Source organism: Mesocricetus auratus, unplaced genomic scaffold (assembly GCF_017639785.1).
Source record: "Mesocricetus auratus isolate SY011 unplaced genomic scaffold, BCM_Maur_2.0 Super-Scaffold_100009, whole genome shotgun sequence".
NCBI classification, from domain to species: Eukaryota; Metazoa; Chordata; class Mammalia; order Rodentia; family Cricetidae; genus Mesocricetus; species Mesocricetus auratus.
Window position 1 is genome coordinate 66217678 of NW_024429193.1, and position 13844 is coordinate 66231521.

General features: G+C 53.8%; 1 protein-coding gene across 2 annotated transcripts; it reads left to right on the forward strand.

The window, feature by feature from the left end:
- The first annotated feature begins 5530 nt into the window (after positions 1-5530).
- On the forward strand, positions 5531-13694 carry Efna1 (ephrin A1). Of its 2 annotated transcripts, none has more exons than XM_040752405.1 (5): positions 5531-5713; positions 9991-10286; positions 12449-12514; positions 12643-12693; positions 12820-13694. In XM_040752405.1, the coding sequence occupies exons 2-5, from the start codon at positions 10088-10090 to the stop codon at positions 12930-12932; spliced, it is 429 nt and encodes a 142-aa protein (XP_040608339.1). In that variant the 5' UTR covers positions 5531-5713; positions 9991-10087; the 3' UTR covers positions 12933-13694. The 2 variants fall into 2 exon arrangements, with proteins under 2 accessions (XP_040608339.1, XP_040608338.1); XM_040752404.1 differs by lacking the exon at positions 5531-5713 and adding an exon at positions 6781-7016.
- The last annotated feature ends 150 nt before the right edge of the window (positions 13695-13844 follow it).

Here is a 13844-nt window from a genome sequence, read left to right on the forward strand (position 1 = left end):
AGACTCGCCCTTCTTCACCAGTATTGGCGCATTTACTTCCAATGAGCCTGTGAAGGCTCAGACCACACACTGCTGTGAGAACCCCACTCCCGCAGGCCTAACGCAGGCCTCCTTCCAGTCAAAGCTGGGTTTGGTTGCTGTATTTCCAGGGAGGAAGTGTTCTTGCCTCCATTTCTAGGACCCAGCTCCTTCTGCATACCCGCAATAGTCTGGCTCTGGGCAGACACCCTCTTCTAGCCCTTTCTTTTTCCTTCTCTGTGTACAGCTCTCCATTTTCGCACAGCGAACAGCACTTTGAAACCTTTCCTTTATCCCCAGGACTATGGCTATCAGGCAGTGGATGGGAGCAGAAATAATTCCTTAGGGCCTAAGTCCCAGCAACAACACCAATCTAAGACCCCAATACCCCCTGTCCTGTCTGAGCCTCACTCTCCTCCATTGCTCTGGGGCTCTGCCTGAATCAGTGTTTGCAGGAGCCCATGAATACCAGAGAGAGCATGATCAAAGGCGCAGAAGAACAATGCTATCATAAACCCTACAGCAAATACAAGAGATTCCGCCCTGGGCCCCTGAGCATCGAGACATGAACTCTCAGGGGTGTTTGCCTTAAGAACTACAGAGTCTTGGGTAAGAACCACAAATCACATGCAATGCGTGTTGAGGACAGCTTTCATGGTAAAATTGTTCTTTGTTTTGTATTGCTTTTTTCAAACTTTCTGCAGTGATCATCTCATTCATAATTAGAAAAATATTATATTTTCATATAATTCTTAAAATAACCTGCAACCACCGCTACTCCAGAAACTGAAACAGTACCATTGAAAGAGCAAAGCTAATTTGGGCTACATGAATCAAGTCCATCTTTGGCAATTTAGCAAGATCCTTGTTCTCAAACAAAATAGCGAAAGGGTTAGAGCTATATCTTGGGAGAAAAATTGCCTGGTGTGTCCACACACGGTCTGCTTGATCCAGCACTGCAGAAAAAAAGAAAACAGTAAAAAAAGAACCAAAGCCAGCCTGAGCCCCACAGCAAAACCCTGGGAAGCGTCCTGGGAGACCTTTTGCCAATCTGTCCTTCCTGTGGCTCCTGTGAGGCAGTGTGGTGTGACTCTTCCTTGGGAGATGTGAACACCTCTCCATTCACACCAGACTGAACACCAGCGACAGACCAAGAAATGACTCCGCGCAAGTCTGGCTTGGCGAACCAAGGAGTTTTCTGGACTCACATACAGCAGCATGAGCAGAGGACTAGAAGATCCAGGGCACCCCAAAGTGGCTGCACCCCAAAGTGAGTAACCAGCTCACAAATGCTGCACAGATGGTACCCCTCCTTCAGCTGGCCTTCTCTCTCCTGTATACTTCACACACGTGTGTGCACACACATGCACGCGCATGCACGCACACGCATGAACGCATGCGCGCACATGCGCACACACACATACACACACACACACGCACACACATGCACCCGCACACACATGCGCGCGCGCGCACATGCGCGCACACACACCCAGAGAGCAGTGACCATAGCTGTGGCAGGTTTATATGCATGGGGGTGAGTGTGCAGGAGGGAGCCCCTGGAATCTCAGGTGAGGGGCTAATGAGCTTTCCTCCACTCCCAACTCCTTCTACAGGGGATATTAATATCCCTGATCCCCTCAGAGGGTCTTATAGGTAAAGTCACCCTCTCTGATTTCAAGATGATAATGGCCTCATCATTACAGAGGACAGAGCTCTGTACCATGCCGCCGGGTATATTTTCAGATTCTGGGATGTTTGTTACACCAGAGTGTTCACTGCACACCCATAACTCTGTGTGTGTCCTTTTTTGTGTGGATGTGAATGCCCAGGTCTCCTCTAGGACCATGTCGAACAGCCTTTCTCTATGATGTCCTCCCCATCCAAAATAAATGTGCTTTTTTCAGTGAGGTCTTAGCTTCTATTGGAATTCTCACATTTGTCCACATTTCCTGGTACAATGGAGTCCTTTAAGGCAAGGGGGCATCTCAGTATCTCTAGTGCCTCCCAGGACAATATTGGACACAATGCCAAGTGCATTAGTAAATTTCACTAGTGCTTAGTAAATCTTTTTGTGGAAGAGGCATTGCACATCCCCTTCTAGTACTCTCCATGAAGGAACCATTGCCCGGTCCTTAGCTCCATCTCCCCTGTCCCTTTCCTCCTCCTCCTGCCCAACCTCCCCTCCCCTGACCTCAGGGGAGTCTCACCAACCCCCAGAGTCTCACCAACCCCCAGAGTCTCACCTGGGTGGGACATGAGAGAAGGAGGTGCATTAGATTCTGCTGCCTTTCACCCTTGGTAAGATACCTGGACTAGTAGCCAAAAGACTCTTGGCTTGCAGTATCAAAAGCATTATTTTGCAGCTGGGTATGGTGGCTCATGCCTGTAATCTCTACATTTAGGAGTCTGAGGCAAGTAGATCATGAGTTTAAAGCTAGCCTACATAGCATAATGAGATGCTGTCTTTAAAAAAAATCCTTCATGGAGCAGGGCGGTGGTGGTGCACGCCTTTAATCCCAGCACTCGGGAGGCAGAGGCAGGCAGAACTCTGTGAGTTCGAGACCAGCCTGGTCTACAAGAGCTAGTTTCAGGACAGCCTCCAAAGCCACAGAGAAATTTTGTCTTGGAAAACAAAACAAAACAAAACAATCCTTCATGGATACTAGGGAATGTAGGTCAGTATTAGAGGGATTGTTTCCAATGTATGGGTCTTAGGTTTGGAAAATAAATCAATTCCAGAGCTGGGGTGTGGCCCCATTGTAGGTAGAACTCATGCCTAGCATGTTATAACAGCAACTCATACCCGGAATTGAAATGTGTGGTATGTCAATTTGTGTTCTATGGGAAAGGGTTCTGTTGTAGAATTAATGAGGGAAAGTCCTGTATTAATACTCTTCTCACGCTGTGACAAAAACAGCAGCAATGTAATGAAGATTTTACTTTGGCTCAGGATTAGAGCTCTGTGTGTCGTATCAGGGAAGACTTGATGGTGGGAACAGGAGGTGACTGGTCAGCGGGCAGCTACAGTCAGAAAGCGCTCGATTTTTCCTCCTCTTTCAGTCCAGGCTCCAGTCCACGGTGTGGTGTCGCTGATATCCAGAGCAAATCTTCCTCTTCTCATCCCGCTTAACTCAAACCCTCACAGGCATTCCCAGAAATTGTCTCCTGCTGATGATCATATATTAACCGTCACCCTCCCAATGGAAAAAGTGCTGGCCCTGGTGGCACGTGATTGTTTGTTTTTTAATTTCTAACTTTTTAAAATACGTGTTTTTGTCTGCATGAAGGTCTCTGCACCACCGACATGCCCCTGACTTCGGAAACTAGAAGAGGGCCTCAGTCCCCTGGGACTGGAGTTACAGACAGTTTCCAGCCACCATGTAGGCGCTGAGAATAGAGTTCTAGTCTTCTGGATGGACAGCCAATGGCTTTAACTGCCATGCCATGTCTCCAGCCCCATAACACACACCTTTAACCCCAGCACTCAGGAGGCAGAGGAAGGCAGATCAGTTTGAGGCCAGCCTGGTCTACATAATGACTTCCAGGGCATCCTTGGCTGCATATTAGTGATACCCTAGCTCAAAAAAAAAAAAAAAAAAAAAAAAGAAAGAAGGAAGGAAGGAAGGAAGGAGGAAAGAAAAGAGAAGAAAGGAAATCATCACCTCATCAGAACCTGTCTTTCCCCCTTTGTTTTCCAGACTGAAAAGTTTGCTTACAGTACCAATGAAGTGAACAGCGGTATACTGCAGTTTTCAAAATTACCTTCAGAGAGTAAAGCAGAAGCGGCTCCCAATCCAGGGCCACTGCGCCACTGCTGCACACAAGTACCTAGAGATGCCCCATGCAGCGGCTCTGGCCTCCCTACTCTGAAGCGTCAGACAAGCCGCTGAGTGGCTGCGGCTGCTTCAGTCTGGAAAACTTGCCTGCGGGTGAGCAGTGCCCTCGGTGGAAGCAGGATCTCTCCACCCCCACACAACACACCCAGAGTTAACCCTAGCCCTGAAAATTTCCCAGAAGGGATTCACAAAGGGGTTTTCCCCAGACAGACAGACACCTCATACATATTTGCCACCTCACACAGATGTTTGCCTGGGGGTAGCAGTGCTCAGAGACAACGAAGGTACACAACTTTAGGGTAACAGGTAGCCCCAAACAAAGCCAGACAGGCCAGGGCGAGCTACGACTGGGATGCCCAGAAGGCCTGGATTTAGTCTGTGTTCTGATGTCCCTTCTATCGTCCGCGTCCGTGCGTCGCACAGTGCCTGAAGCTCTCCTCTCCGCCCAGCGGGCGGCGCAGCGGCTCCAGGAGCAAGGGGTAGTGAGACTGTGTTGCGGGTCTGAGTTTCAGCAAGACGGTTTTGCCAGGAGTATTTTCTCTACTACCCAGTTCCAGGAAATCATATGCCCAAACACAAGTTCCCTGCCTCCTACGGGACTCCAGGTGGGCAAATGACTTTCTCTAAGCAAAGACTACCTCAGCCTCATCTTTGCGCTCTACGTGCCAAGGGATAGCCAAAACAGATGAGCCACCTCTCTCTAAAAGCGCAAATATAAGGACAGGGTCCAGGCCTTAAGTGACAGTGCTGGAGAAGGTCCCTAACCGCGGCTCTGGTCACGTCGGCGCCGAGGTTCCCGCCACCCTCTCCACCCAGCTCATTCCTGGTGGACCCGGGCAGTCAGGAGGCGGACGCGTCCCTGCCAGGCTGAACCTGCCAGGAGGGGCTGCGCAGCGCGGGACCCCAGCGGCAGGCAACCGAGGCGATCTGGTCCCAAGCCGTGCCCCCTAGAGACAATCTTGGGCCACTTTCTCTAAAGATGGACCGCTGCCTAACCCCTTGGGAGTCTCTGCAGTCACAGGTTTACACCTTTGCAGTGAGTGACCTCACTCCACAGACACGGAGCGGCTGCTGCTCAGAACAGAACGGAACACAACCCTGCGAAGCGAGGGACCTTGGAGAGGGCACTCGCACCGCGAGGAGCACGTGGGGGACCTTCACCCAGGTGTTCCTCCAGATGAGCAAAGAGCGCGTGAGGCGCTTCTCCGCCGCTGCTGATAAACTTCGGACCCGGCGGGAGGGGCGGGCCGCACCTCGGGTCCGCGTGGGGCCCCGGCACGTCGCGCAGGGCGGGCGTGCTCTCGGGTGGCGCGTGTTTGTGCAGAGTCGGACCCTGACCCAGGAGCCGGGTTACAGGGCGCGGCACCTAGTTGGAGCTTAGTAAATATTTATGGTGAGAGCGACGACACGACAAGGGCCCACCTCCCGGAGGAGGAGGAGGAAGAGGAGGAGGGAGGCCAGAGCCCTCCTCAACCCCAGGCTCCTCCCCAGCAGGGTCAGCGCCGGACTGGCCGCGGCGTCCTGGCCCGGCGTAATTACAGGTTCTGCCGCCAGGCCTGGCCGTAAAAAGCCAGGATGAAACGGCCTGGAAGCCCAGAGAGCTGGGCCCGAGTCGGCAAAGAGCCCCGGGTCCGCGGCGTGCCCTGATGCGCAGCCGCAGAGAAGGGGGGAGGGCACTAAACCCCGGCCGCTCAAACCCTGCAGGCCACAGCCACACACGCAAACTACCAAAACACACTCAGCTCTCCACTTCCCGGCTCCAGGAACGCACTCGAGCCTAATCAAACACCTGCCCGCCAGCTCCAACCCAGGCGCAGACGCCGCCAGCCCTCTCCAGACAGCTGCTGATTCGAGAGGTGAATTCCTGCAAGGTTGTTTACACGGGGCGGGGGAGGGGATCTGAGCCCCGCACTGAAGTCCTGGCGGCTGCGAGACCCAAGTCAGACGGAGCCAAACACCGCGGCCCAAACTACCCCCGCCGCACGCCCAAACACGCTTCTCCTCTTCCTCACACAGCTCACAGGCGTGTGCCAGGCGTTTCGCACGCTTCCGCACACACTCACAAGTGTCTTCGCACCTACCCGCCATCACACGCATCCACACACGCCATATGCACGAGTGTCGGTTAGTTTGTCACCCTTCGTGACCGCATTCCCACAGTCCATCTGCAAGAGCGCGTTTCCCCTGAGACACACGTGAGACATGTAAACAGGTCATCAGCGTACTTTGGCGCTGTTGAGAAATTAAGAGCAGACCCCCTCCTGAGCCCGAGGGTCCTTCCTATCTGCTCCTCTCGCACAAAGTCCTGATGGGCTCAGGCGCCCTTAGCCCTGGCCGCACACGGCACACACTTGATCACACACAGCGTCGCACTTTATTCCCGGCATCTAAGCGATGACACAATCTCTTGAACAAAGACAACATTGACAAACCCAACAAAAACAAACAGCCGCGTCTGTGTGGGGAGGGGCAGCCAAGCGCAGAGTCTGGGCGCGGGGAGGGGGGGGGCGGGCGCAAGCGAGAGTGTGAGAAGGCGTGTGCGCGGGTCTGGGTGTGAATCTCGGGAAGGTGTGGGCATACCCCCCACTTCGCACCCTGGCAGGATCGGCACCCCGCGCTGCAAAGCCGGGTCCTGCAGCCGCTGGTTCCCAGACCCACACGCGTGAGTTCTTCCCTTTCCCAGCTTGCGACTGCGCCCAGTCCCACAAAGCCTACAGAGCCTCACACAGACGTCTCCCCTCCTCCCCCCTCCCCCCGTAAGCGAACGCGCAGCTATGGGGAGATCTGTGCAGCCCCCGGAGCGCGCTCGGCCCCGGGGACGCGGCAGCGCCCCCCCTTCCCGAGCGATTTCCCTTCCTCCACCTCCCTAGCCACCAAGCCCTGGGGCAGCGCGCGCCGGGCGGGGCGGGGGCGGGGCGGGTGTCGGGCGGCGCCGGCCCAAAAGGCGGAGTCGAGCAGTGAAGAGGCCAGATTTGCGATCGCGGTGCCTACTGTACGGTGGAGAAGCCTGTGGGAACCCTACACTGCAGAGCTCTCGACCCGGCCTGGCCCGGCCCGGCCCCACGCTATGGAGTTCCTCTGGGCCCCTCTCTTGGGTCTGTGCTGCAGTCTGGCCGCTGCTGACCGTCACATCGTCTTCTGGAACAGTTCAAATCCCAAGTAAGCCCCGAGACTCCCTCTGGCAGCCTGGGCGCCTGGTTGGCAATGCCTTTCCTCAGGGTAACTGTCCCGGCCACCCCCTGGCCTGAGCCTAGGAGAGGAGGCCAGGGGTGGGAAGGATTCTGTAGCGCCCCACCTCTGTCTTTACCACGCTTAGTAACTGGCAACACCCGACCCTGGCAGAAACCTGCTCGTGCCTGCTTGCACAGGCGCTATTTCAGCCCTTGTCTTCCTGCCCTCTGGCATCCCATCGCTCTAAAGTAAGGATCTCATGCCGAGTGTTTGCCTTGAGACTGTAACATTGGCCCTGTCCTCCGGGGCTGTTTAAGTCCCCCCACGAAACTTCTGTGTCCTCTCTTCTTGTGTGCCCCTTGAGCATTTGTGTCCTGACAGGCACCTATTGAATCAAGAGTAAACACGATGCTCGCACTCACCCTGGAAGACCCTTAGTGGGGGTCTAGGTTTCGGGTATCAGATCTGTATTTACGGTGACCCTGGAGAGTGACCCCAAAGATTTTTTGGGGGTGGCATAAATTAGGTACATGCTGTGCCTGGATAGACCGAGGGAGTGGCCAAGGTGGTCACCCTAGGAACTGGTGACAGGGGTGTCACTGGAAAGCTGGGGGAGGAGCAGAGGGGTTCACAGGGCTACAAAGGGCTAACAGGAAGGAGGTAATTTCTCCTGGGCAGGTTTTAGGGCTAGGGAGCAAATGGTATTGGAAGCAAGGCGCTGTCCGACCCTTTGTTCTTGCCCTTGAGTTCCCTCAAGTTGTGGGAATGGCATCTGGGCAAAACCTGAGAGGGGGGTGTGGTGGGACAAGGAGAAAAGACTCTGGTCCCTGAAGGGTGGGGGCGCAGAGTGTCACTGGACCACTCCAGCTCAGTGTGCCCACCTCCCCCTTCCCGAGGTGGACGCTGTGCCAGCTCCCTCTGGCACTGGCATTGCCTGCTGAGGGCCTGTTGTCCAGGGCATGTCAGAGGGCAGCATAGTGCCAGCTGCCGGCCCTAAGGGCAATGTCTCGCTGGCCCTGAGGTCCCACAGCGGCCCAGCCAGCCCTTGCCTCCCTGACCTAGTCCTGTCCTGTGGAAAAGAGCAAAGTCCCTGTTTATGCCCATGCCAGGTGTTGGCTGGAGGAGGAGGAGGGGACAGGAAGCCATGAGTAGGGAGGGGGGAACCCTGGCCTTTTCCGTTCCCAAGCTCCCAGGTTTCCTCTCTTTCAGGAAGGAGCCTCTTCCTTGCCCCCTCCCTGTCTTCTCCACCACTCGCGTAGCCCCCCTTCCAGATGAAGACTGTGTCATAGGCAGGCTAAGTGGGGGAGATAGTGCCCTCAGAGGATGCCCCACTAAGTACGGCTCAGCCCCGTCCCTCTGGACGCACACATGCCTGTCTTATTTACAGCCGTGGGACAGCCAGTGCAGAGTGGAGGTCATGGGCAGCCTAGCCAGGCCCAGCTTGGGGGAAGAGATGAGTTGGCAACGAGCAGGGCGGGTGGAGGGTTGGCACAGGTGACTCAGGGCAGTGGGCATTAGCCTTGGGATCTCCAGGCAGAGGCAGTGTCAGAGAAGGGTGCCACTGTGAGCTGGGCCCTGGGCCCCCACGGTCCTGGAGAGACAGGCACCCTGACTATTCAGACTTCTCCGCTCCTAGAGGCCCGCGCTGGGGCAAAACCAGTTCTGGGCTGTCCTGGGGTCCTGGGGCTGCTTACATTTGACAAAGTGAATGTTCCCAGGCTCTCAAGAGTGTCTGGGCGGGTAGCAGAGGTAGATGAGGCATGAGTCAGTGCCCATCGCGGGAATGGGGGAAAGACGCCAGGCCCAGAGCTGAAATACCTGTTCTGAAATGGCTCCTATGTTTATCTCTCCGGAGAGGAATTTTAAAAGCCTCCCTCTGCTTCTCTCTCTTTTCCCCAGGGTGGGGGAGGGGCCTGCTAAGCCTAGTTCTGGAGGCTGCAAGCTGTTGCAAGGCCAGGCCTCTACAGGGTCACGATGCCTGGGTAGTGGGTGGCCACCATGGAACCCCACCATCACCATGGGCACCACCCATGCCAAGGACTTGGATTTGAAGCAAATTGGCAGCCAGCTCTGCTAACCCTCTCACTGGCAGTGCTTGGGAGATTTCGAGAGGCTGACTGGCTTTCAGCGGGTGGGGGAAGCACTTCTCCACTGCTAACACCCTGCCCAGGCTGGAGCCAGGTGTCTGGAGCTAAGGGGGGAGGGGCTGGTGGGCAGTCAGGCTGGAGCCTGCACGGCTTGGGGGGGAGCGGCTGGGGGAGGGGAGCTGACTCCACCTGGGGAGAAGGGAAAGGCAGAGGTAGGCTCCGGTCTAAGAATTGCAGAATTTCATCAGGGAAGGTGGAATTGTGACTCTTGGAAGTAAAAGAGACAGGGATGTTTGGGGGTGCTCCGAGGAAATGGGACAAGGAGGTCAGGACGTAGGCCTGAGTGACAAGAAAGGGAGATTTGAGAAAATTGATAAGAATGGTTTTACTATCTGTGAGCCTGGGTTTGGACCAGGGATTGGGTGCTGAAGGGTAGTGGAAATCTGAGAGACTCTGAGGGGCTCAGCAGCGCGGCCGAGAGAGAGGGACCTGGGCTCCGGAATCCAGAAGGGCCCAAACTGAAGTCTAATGGCATTTAAAAAAGAACCCGGGGAAACACGGCAGGGAGTGGGCTGCAGAAACACTCAGAACTGCCTATCCTTGGGCAAATGCTGGGGGCTCGGAAGGTACTTTGGAACCTGAGAGATACTGAGTGGATGTTATCTGGAGAACGGGTAGGAGGGGCTGTGGTGAAAGGATGGCTGAAGGTGCTGGAGGAAGGCGAAAGAAATCAGGGTCGGTAAACACAGTTAAGATTTTGGAAAAAATCTCTGGGGCTCCCGCTGAAGTGAGAGGGATGATGTGGCCAGCTGGAAGCGCCAGGCTCTGGCCTGACTCTGGAGTAATCTGCTTCCTCCTGCTTTGCATGGGCCCAGGTTCCGGGAAGAGGACTACACTGTGCACGTGCGGCTGAATGACTACCTCGACATCATCTGCCCACATTACGAGGATGACTCCGTGGCAGACGCTGCCATGGAGCGGTACACGCTGTACATGGTGGAGCACCAGGAGTATGTGGCGTGCCAGCCCCAGTCCAAGGACCAGGTCCGCTGGAAATGCAACCAGCCTGGTGCCAAGCATGGCCCAGAGAAGCTGTCCGAGAAATTCCAGCGCTTCACACCCTTCACCTTGGGCAAGGAGTTCAAGGAAGGACACAGCTACTACTACGTCTGTGAGTACATAAGGGACACGTCACACTGCACTGGTGGCTGCAGATGTGCCTGGGTGCTTGCTTCCTGGGGAGTCAAGTAGCATAGAGCCCGCCCCTCTCCAACTCGGTTTTCTCCCATTCATACGGCAGACGAGGAACAAGCCTCGTGTGTCCTAGGCACTCTGTTTGACACATGGGCACAAAGTTACTAAAACACTCCTAGCCCTGTCTTCGAGGAAGCTGGGGAGGAACCCATATAAACCGTCAGGCCAGTAGAAGAGTGTGATGTGACAGACACGAACACAGGACACTTGGGAAAATGACTTGTGTACCTGCCGGGTCAAAGACAGAAATGACTGAGTATGGAATGACAGGGACAAGTGGCACATGCACAAGGGACAGTGGCCGCTCCTGGAGCTCCTGGACTGAGAGACAAATAAGAAATAGTGATAGGCTTGAAAAGTGGACCGCACAGAGTCTTGGAGCCCAAATATTAGTAAGAGTCTAAACTTCCTCCTGAGGGTGGCAGAGACCCGCTGGTGAATCCTGAGAGTTACAAGACCCAGGCTTTGTGAAGGCCACATCCAGGGCTTATTCTCTGGCGGAGTCTAGGCCAGCATGGAAGACTTTGGCCCAGGGAAGGGGAAGTCACACTGTGAACACCTCACCCAGTTTCAGGCTGGGAGTCACGACAGATGGGATGTGTGTGTGGAAGGGACATTGTCCATGTTCCTGTCACTGCCACTGCTAAAGTTGAGTGTTGTTCCAGAGAAGGAGAGGTGGGACTGAACACTGATCAGAAAGTAGGCAAAACCTGAAAACAAATACCAAGGGCAGCTGGGCTACAGACAAGGTTTCGGGTCAGTGTTGGCTGGAGTAAGACGGCTGGACAGTGGTGGCCCACACCTTTAATCCAGCTCTCAAGAGGAGAGACAGGTGGGTCTCTGAGTTCAAGGCCAGCCAGGGCTACACAGGGAATCCCTGTATTGAAAAACCAAAATAAATAAAAATTAAAAATAAAAAGCAGCTAATATTGGGGAATATTATTTTAAGGTGTGTTACTTTTGTTTATGTTGCATTTGCTTAACTCTGTGAAGCTGTGTTACTTTGCCTGTCTAAAACAAAACACCTGATGGTCTGATAAAGAGCTGAACGGCCACTATCGAGGCAGAAGAGAGGAATAGGTGGGGCTGGGAGGCAGAGAGGAGAAATAGGAGGAGAATTCTGGGAGGAAAAAGGATAGGGGAACAAGAGAGGAAGGGGAGAGCTTCAGGGGCCACAGCCACCCAATTACAAAGCTACACAGCCAGGCATGGAGGAAGAGGAGAAAACGGTAGACAGGAATAGAGAAAGATAAAAGCCCCAAGATGGATGGGATAATTTAAGAAAAGTTGGCAAAAAACAAGCCAAGCTAAGGCTGGGCATTCATAACTAAGAATAAGCCTCTGTATGTGATTTATTTGGGAGCTGGGTGGTGGGTCCCCCCAAAGAGTCCAAAGAGCCTAAGAGCAAAAACAACGAACTGAAAGCTGCTGCATAAGCCCAAAAATCTAAATTCTATCCAGAAGCCACATAGAAGCTCAGATGCAGTGGCGTACATCTGTAATCCCAGCACTCCTGTAGGGTAACGGAAGGCAGGGACAAGAAAATTAGCCTTGGTGGGACATGGTGGTCCAAGCCTTTAATTCCAACACTTGAGAGGCATAGGCACGTGTTTCTCTGAGTTTGAGACCAGCTTGGTCTACATAGTCAATCTCAGGACTGCAAGGGCTTTATAGAGAGACCCTATCTCTCCCCTCCCCAAAAAAGAAAGAAAACAGTCGGCTTACTGAGCATGCAGTGTGGTGGGAGGCCAGTATCTGTGGTCTGTCATTCGCACATGCACCACGACATACACTGAAGAGGAAGAAAAAAACATTAAAATAATAATAAAGGTTGGGTATGGTGTTGAGTGCTTTTATCCAGCACTCAGGAGACAGGGCCAGGTAGATTTTTGTGAGTTTGAAGCTAGCCTGGTCTACATAACAAATTCTAGGGCAGCCAATGGTACATAGTGAAATCTTGTCTAAACTAATTAATTAGTTAGTTAGAATAAGCAGGACACTGAGCAGAGTCGGATTTGAACTCGTAACTTCTTCTAGCAAAGGCTCTTTCCTTAACACTCCTATTGACTTATTTTACAGCCAAACCTATCCACCATCAAGAAAGCCAGTGCTTGAAACTGAAGGTGACTGTCAATGGCAAAATCAGTGAGTGTCAGACCCTATGGATGCCTCCTCCCACCCATACTGAGCTGGGTCTAGTGGTCTGGGATGGGAAGGGAGCTGCCTCTGCCTCCCGTGGCAATGCCTGATCTACTGTGATTCTTACCTTTCAGCTCACAGCCCTCAGGCCCATGCCAATTCTCAGGAGAAGAGACTTCCAGCAGGTAGGGGGCTCACAGGAAGGGGCTTGCTACAAGGAGGGTGGGGCTAGAAGTGGCTCCTGTGCCACACAGGGGCTGGCTCCATCCCGTTGGGCTAGAAGCCGGTCACTTAACCTTCTCACCCCGCAGATGACCCGGAGGTTCAAGTTCTGCACAGCGTTGGTCAGAGTGCTGCTCCCCGACTCTTCCCGCTGGTCTGGGCTGTGCTGCTCCTCCCGCTGCTGCTGCTGCAAACTCAGTGAAGACGGATGCTTCGCCTGACTTAAGGATTGGAACTGGGCTAAGGGCAGGGATCAGCACCCCAAAGCTCCAGCCCTGGGAACCACTCCCACAACATGCACAAGCTGCCACCCTGAAGCCTCAGAAGGTTCAGTATTAAGGGTTTCGACCCAAAGGAGCTCAACCAGCCTGACTATGCCATTCCTGCCTCCACGTCAGGGGGCTGGAGAGAGAAGTGGGGACAGTCCTTTCCCTGCGATTTCTACCTTTAAGCCAAAGAGTCAAGCTGTGCAGGCCTGGCCCGTTCCAGGGCCCAGAGGGAGATGAGCTGGAAGAGCCCGAGGTCATGCAGTTGGACACTAAAGACGCCCTTCCCCGAGGAAGCCGTGATGTCCAGATGAACTGACTAAAGGAAAAGCCTGACACAGCTTCCTGTGTGGGAGCCAGGTACAGGAGAGGCAGCATGCTTGGGCTGACCCAGCATCTCTCTGAGGTCTCCACCTGCTGAGCTGCCAGAGAGGTTTGTAGCCAGGCACCGACTGCATCCTCCCGTCCTTCAGGCAGCATTCCCTGGAGCTGTGCCAATATGAGGACTATACTGGTTTTAGAGTATAGCAAAAGGGCAGTGCCCATGTGTACCGTCTGTGTAGAATGTAGCTTAACGGGCAGGACCCATATGTACAGTGTCTGTATATAAACATCTGTGTCTGCTCATTTCTACAACTGGAGTTTTTATACAGTGTTCTTGGATTCATAATAAAGTCATGTTTCTTGGTTTTTTTGGATATGTTTTTCTGCCCTTCTATGTCTATTGATGGCTTCATAGTCCCTACTGTGTGTTAGGCTCAGTTTAACACCAGAAGCACTCGGGAGGCAGAGACAAGCAGATCTCTGTAAGTTCGAGACCAGCCTGATCTACAGAGCGAGTTCCAGGA

Excerpts from the sequence above, each read along its gene's own strand:
- Efna1 (XM_040752404.1), top strand. The coding sequence starts at position 6,925 with ATGGAGTTCCTCTGGGCCCCTCTCTTGGGTCTGTGCTGCAGTCTGGCC. Across the intron at positions 10,287-12,448 it reads ACACAGCTACTACTACGTCT|CCAAACCTATCCACCATCAA; the intron begins GTGAGTACATAA and ends CTTATTTTACAG. Across the intron at positions 12,515-12,642 it reads GACTGTCAATGGCAAAATCA|CTCACAGCCCTCAGGCCCAT; the intron begins GTGAGTGTCAGA and ends CTTACCTTTCAG.